The sequence below is a fragment of the Sciurus carolinensis genome, chromosome 5 (assembly GCF_902686445.1).
Source record: "Sciurus carolinensis chromosome 5, mSciCar1.2, whole genome shotgun sequence".
Classification (NCBI taxonomy): Eukaryota; Metazoa; Chordata; class Mammalia; order Rodentia; family Sciuridae; genus Sciurus; species Sciurus carolinensis.
In genome coordinates this window covers 99,752,439-99,759,233 of record NC_062217.1, presented here as the reverse complement: position 1 = coordinate 99,759,233, position 6,795 = coordinate 99,752,439, and the positions used below count along the sequence as shown (strand labels likewise).

Below are 6,795 nucleotides of genomic sequence, written 5' to 3'. Positions count from 1 at the left end.
TATATGGATCCCATGTGCAGCACCATGGGACCAAGTTCAGGAAGTGGGTCACACATGCCAGTGCAGGGCATCTCTTGAGACCCGGACCACCCCCGGTTGGTCTTAAGCCAATTCCAGATGACAATGACTATGGTACAGCTTGCTGCATTCTGGTTCAGTTCACAGCTGTGAGAGGCAAAGGTTTCACTCACCACTTCTCTCCCCCAAAGAGTGGGCCCTGACCCCTCTGGTTCTGGGGGCCCTAGTGGCAGTGGTAACAGCCTAATGGTGGGCACCAGGTGCTTGCAACTCCTGTGTACACCACCCAAGGGAAGCAGTAACTATGCATCCTTTTTTGGAATCAAAGAAACAGCCAGGATAACTGGATCTAGGTCTTCATTGACCTAGGTTCTGCTACTTCTCAGCCTTTCCCCACTCTGTCCTTGCCCCACAAATGTGGTATGGCAGCATTGGACCAGACTGGGACCAGTTCCATTACCTAGGATAATCCAAAGGCAGGTGGGATGGGATGAGGATGGACAGTAACAATTAAGCTGCATATTACTTTCTGGTTAGTGTAACAAAATGCCCTACAAGGAGGTAAGGCTCAAAGTTCTGGAAATTCCTATCTGTGATCAGGTGGCCCAAACATATGGGTGGTATCTGGAAAGGGTGGTATCTGGTGGTTTGGCTTACATCATGAGCCAATGAGAATAAAGGAAGAGATGGGGGTCCCACAGTCCCCTTCAAGGGCCTGCCCACAATGACCTAATGACTCCTACTAGACCCAACCTCCTAAAGGTTTCACAATCTCCCAATAGGGATATCTTAGAAACCAACCTTTTAACACTTGAACTATTGGGGAACACTCAGCCCAACAATAGCATTCTATTTTAAATTAAGAACTTATGCTTTATTTGAAAACTATAAAGTGAAAAAATAAGTCACACACTGGCAGAAAATATTTGCACCAATTGGTAATTGGTAACATAATACATAATGTTAATGACCAATAGGTAAAAGATAAACTCCCCAGTCAGAGAAGGGACATGAAGGAATGTATAGGCTTTGCACAAAGGAGGAAATTTGAATGACCAAGTGTCATGCAAACATTTGAGCAATACCATCAGGAATTAGGAAAAGGCAAATTAAGGCCACAGTGAGATGTCTAATCGAAAGCACAATCTATGAAACTCTGACAGTATCAAGTGTCATTAAGCATATAGAGCAAGAGGACTCCGAGGTGCTCTTGGGTGAGTATACCTGATTTAACAATGTGAAATATCATTTATTCCAAATATTTCAGTATGCTTGTTAATTTTATGTTACGCATATTGAGATCTATGTTGTAGTTATTAAGGAAAAATTTTTTAAGCATAAATCACTTTTATGAATATAAATCCAAAGAAAATAAAATTGTTCAAGGTATTTCCGAAGCTGTTTCCCTTCACAGTCTGCAATTTCAGAATTCCTGTTCAATGCAATCATGGCACCCTTGTCTCCCCACACTGTGTCCTCTCTCCACAATTCCTGTGATGCTGCAGGGTCACAGCACTGGGTGAGTCCTCCCGCCCACACATCTCCCTGTGAGAGCAGGGGTCTGTGTGGCTCCATCTGAACCTTGTCAGGTCAGTAACTGCTTTGACCTGAGTACAGTGGAAGTGACTCTATGTGACTTCTGAAGTGATGTCATAGAGGGATCTATAGTTTCTACCTTGCTCACTGCAAATCCTCTCGGAACTCTGAGTTCAGAGCTCTCAACCACCATGAAAACAGTGCACCCACCCTGTGACCTCATGCCATGAGGGAAACTGAGTCATAAGGAAAGGTCACATGCAGGGCCTCCATGAAGAACAGAACCCTGATTTGGAGTCACCAAGCCCAGGTATCACACATGAGAGATGGGATACCACCAGTAACCACCAGTCGCCAGTCACCCAAATATCTCCCTAATGCTCAACGAGTTACCTCATGGGAACCCCTCCCCACTTACTTTGCCATCCTGGCCTGTCTGATGCACAGAACCTGTGAGCAAAATAAAATGATTCTTGTTTTATGTCATAAAGTTTGGGTGATTGTTACTAGGCAGTGGATAATGGGACTGGCTCCCATTCTCAGAGGACTTAGGCAACCGCACACAGTCTAAATCCCCTACTAGATCCTGCCATCCCATGGCTAACTTTAGAGCTCACACAAATGGCTCCTCCATTTCCAACCCACTGGCCTCCCCATCTCTGAGCTCTCCCCCACAGTGATGTCCTAATCTCAGCCACCAGCTATCCTCTCTTGTTAATTAAATGTCCAAGTTCCTTTAGATGACTTAAAGACCAGTTGTAAGGGACTGGGCTGAAGGATGAAGAGGTTTCATCTTACATGCTGTTCAAGGATCCAGTGACTGCCACTTGGTATTGTCTACATGAAGGGCATTGAGCAGAGTTGCAGGTCACAAAGTCACCATGTCAACCTTCCTGTCAATCATAACTACAGGGGATTCTATCCCAGGGTGGGGGAAGGGCTGTGCAGGAAACTGGTGGCAGGATACCCAGAGTTGCTGCTTCCCTAGTCTCTATGCTCAGAGTAGGTTCCTAGTAGAGTGTTGTAGTGAGCTTTGGTGCCAGGGCACTAGAGGCTGTGGCCCTACACACAGGTAGAGGTGGCAGAATAGGAAGCCAGAAGTGGACAGTGTTTGGCCTACCTGTGACCTTGTACAGCTCTATAAGAGCTATCAGTATCACAGAAACATCAAGAAAATGGTGATCCACAGTCCCCAGGTGCCTTGCATTGCTCTCTTTCTGCTGCTGCTGTTGCCTCCATCCCTTTTGAGCGCTGGGAGCCTACAGTACCATGGCTCTGGCTGGAGAGTATTCCACCACCTGGGCAAGGGCTCAAGAAGCTACCACCACCGCCATAGTCCAGGCACAAGGCATCGATGGTACCCAAGGCAAGCAGAAAAGGATTGCCAGGGTGCCTTTGACCTTTACTTCATCTTGGACAAGTGAGTGGTCCTCCCGCCCTGTTCCCTGATAGCCCGTGGGGATCGGCTTTTAGCCCCCAGACACTAGAGTCATAACATGGCCTTAGAGGACTGCAACTTCTGCAGGAAGACAGGCAGGGACCACCACCGCCATAGTACAGGCACAAGGCATCGATGGTACCCAAGGCAAGTGGAAAATAATTGCCAGGTTGCCTGTGGTCAGACCACAGGCAAGATTCTCAGCAGTTTACTTATTGCCTACCAGAGGGGGAAAGCCAACATAGGGTGCCTGGACAAGGGAGAAAGTCGACCTAGGGTGCCTGGATGACTCTGTACCTCCAGCAATCTGGCCCAGATCTTTGTCCCACACGCCCCTCAGCAGCTGATGGCTAGAAGCTCCTTTCTCAGCCATCACTGCTGGCTTCTCTGGAGAGAGTGCTCTATAATTTCTGCTAGGCACTCTCCTAGTGCCACTGCTCAGAGTATCCTGTGCTTTGCTGCCTCTTACGTTTTGCTTCTTCCTTCCCCATGTGGACAAGCCAAGGCACAATCCCTGCACTGATAGGAGCAAGTGGCTCTGCCTCAGTGTGGCCTGGGAAACTGGACTGTGCCTTAGACTGGCTGTTAAGGAAGAGAACGAAGGGCAGGTGTTTATTCCTGAAGAGGTAACATGGGTTCCATTCTCAACCCCTCCTGCTTGCCTGGGAGAACAATTGTACATTGACAGAGAAGCAGGGAAACCCCAGAAGGTTGCAGCAGAGACTTAGAGACTTGCTGGTCTCTAAGTCCTTCCTTTCCCAGGTGTGTTGGACATCCACCAAACTTTCTGAACTGCAGATAAGCAAAAGTGTTTTTGTCTTATGTCCTAGTCTGGGTTTGGCACCTGGGAAGGTGCCTAGAGGCTCCTAGAAGTGACAATATCACCAGAAAGAGGTTCACAGATGTCCCCAGAAGGGAAAAGAGCAACCTCAATTTAGTCCTGGTTGATTATTGATTCATGCCACAGAAAAAAAAAATTAGGATGTTTCAAAATAGGCATAAATATTTATTTAAGAAAGTGAAGAGAATTATTTAGTAAAGCAAGCAATGGAGCAGTTCACCCACTCCAAAAGAGAAATAATGTGGGCACTTGCTAATAAAATTCACTTTTGGATTCTTGGGGTCTTCTTTTAAAAGTAATTTTGTAAATAGTGAACAAAGAAGGTGTGTAGAGGTTGAGTGATATTAGCCTGTGAGTTCAATTCTCTTAATCATGGAGCATAGTGCAGGTTATGGTCGTCTGGTTCTTTCCAGATCTCTTGGTTGACATTATCCAGTTAATAATATATGGAATATCATTTGACCGTAGCAATATTTTTCTTTGTCTTTATTTATTCTATAGAAAATGTTATATAAATTAGTAATGTAAGTAGGAATTAATCATATGAACTCATAATACTCTAATATTGAAGGGCTTTATAAAAATTTAGATCTGCAAGAAAAAAGCATTGGGGTGTAAATTTGAGGGTTTGTATGGAGCTTTTTAGATTTGAAGTTAGTTTCTTTTTCTTCCCTCTAGTCGCCTTTCTACTTTGTGTATACTATCCTATCTCAACAAAACCTGGGCTTCCTGAGCTATAGTTTTTCACTATTCCAGTTTAGATCCTCAGATTTTTTTTTGCTGCTATGGCCTAAGAAACTGTAAACCCAGAAATATTTTTTTCTTTCTTAAAAACTGTTCTTGTTGGATCTTTTGGTCACAACAGCAAAAAAGCTGTCTAGAACAGTTTCCCAACAGCTTGAGGAGGTAGGTTAATCCCAGAATTTTAGGAGGGTTAAATTGAGAATGAAAGTGGTCCAGTAATTTGCTCAAGGTCATTCACATCTTGTTTACTGTAAACCATCAGAAAGTGGGAGATTCTCCCTTTTCCTTTCTGCAAAGGTGAGAATGAGGTAGGGTCCTAGAGAGGGCCAGAGAAATGGTTTCCTGAGTCAAGAAAGTCCCTACTTGTCAACTCCAGTCCTTATCTTACATCCCCCCATGGCATTTTCAAAGCTGGAAGACAGGGCCATTTGATCTGGTCATATTGACTGGGGCTAGAACATGAGCTGAAGTGTCTTGACTTTGTCCAAACTGGGAGGCCAAGAAAGAAAGGGAGCAGCTTGAGTCCCCTGTGTCCCAGGTCAGTCCCCAGGATTGAGACTGGTCTGCTGGATCTCCTTCAGCTCCTCCTGTCAGACTTGCCAACTGTCAATCCTACTGGCCTCAACAGAATCCTGTTGGAATCTGCAAATAGGAGGAATTCAAGGAGGAGCCCTCCACTTCCATTTCCTAGTGAACCAAGGAGGAGTCCTCAGTTTGAGGAAAATAACACACCATTTCCCTGTGAGCAGTCTCACAGGTCTGTTGAGGAGGCCTTGATGCCTTACAGGGCCAGAACAGTGAGAAGTATTTGGAGGTGAGGACATCTTTCTGCCAGGACTACCTGGTTTTGAACCTCATGTGTGGCTGCTCTGTGGCTCTTTGGGAAAAGTAGTCAATGACCATGAGGAGGCAGCTAGCTTTGAAGTCACTCATTACCATGGGACCCTGGGAAATCTGCCTTATCTTTTTGTACTTCAGAATCTCCCACTGTAAAATGATTATCTTTGTACTCTCTGCAAGGTGAGATGAGGATGAAGGGAAAGTTGATAGACTAGATGAAATAACAGATGATGAGTGTGATGTTAAATTCTAGGCAAAGCAGAGACACAACTGAGGTGCTCCCAGCATTATCAGGGCTATTGATGCAGTCCTGGCTCCTTCAGGGCTACAGCTCTCTTCACATGTCCCTTCTGCCCTGGGTAGGGGTGTGGTTCAGAGCACCTCTGCTGGCCTAGCAGGAAAATCAGATCAGGGTCCAGGCCAAGTCAGGTTGTCTGGGACCCTTCACCCTCAGGGAAAGCCCATCTTGATCACTTACCCCCCCCTTAGCTTTTCATTGTAACAAAATACCTGAGATAATCAACTTAAATGAAGAAAAGTTTATTTTGGTTCATGTTTTCAGAGGTTTCATTTCACAGTCACTTGACCCTGTTGCTTTGGGTCTGTGGCAGCATAATACATCAATGGGAGTGCATAGCACAGGGAGGCTGTTCACCTCATTGCAACCGGGAGGCAAAGGGCAAGAGGGGGAGTGGCTGAGGTCCCAATATCCCTCCAAGGACACAGTTCCAATGACCAAGCTTTCTTCCATTAGGTCTCACCTCCTAAATGTTCCACCACCTTTCAATAGCACCACAGAATGAGGAACAGGTCTTCAGCACATGGCCTTTTGGGGGACATTCAAGATCAGGACTATAACACCTTGGTCTCCTCCACTCTATAGTTCATATCTATTACTTGTCCTGACTTAGATATCTCATAAGTAAGTGGGTCCTATAATACTTGTCCCTTTGTGTCTAGCATATTTCACTTAGCATAATGTTTTCAAGTTTCCTGTATTGATGCATCCATCAGAATGTCATCCCTTATTATGGCTGAATAATATTCCATTGTATGTTCATATACCACATTTTGTACTCTATCTCAGAATATAAAATTGAGTTTTTCTCTACAATTTGCCTATTGTGAATAATGTTGCTATGAATACTCTGTATACATGTCTATGTGAGTCTGATTTCACTTTCTTTAGGTATATGTCTAGAGTGATTTTGCTGGATCAAATACTGTGCTTGACTATTTTAGGAAATGACAAACCATTTTCCACCATAGTGGTACCATTTTAAATTCCCTCCCCAAATCCACTTTCTGGGTTTCATTTTGTTGTATTTTTATTTATTTGTTTTTTTTTATAATAGCCATTTCAATGGATATGAAGTTA

General features: G+C 44.6%; 1 protein-coding gene across 1 annotated transcript in view; it reads left to right on the top strand.

The window, feature by feature from the left end:
• Nucleotides 1-2,729: 2,729 nt before the first annotated feature.
• Antxrl (ANTXR like) overlaps nucleotides 2,730-6,795 on the top strand; it is a 41,109-nt gene continuing 37,043 nt past the window's right edge. The window contains exon 1 of the mRNA XM_047554345.1: nucleotides 2,730-2,974. Coding sequence (XP_047410301.1) covers nucleotides 2,730-2,974 — 245 coding nt within the window. The remainder of the gene's footprint in view (nucleotides 2,975-6,795) is intronic.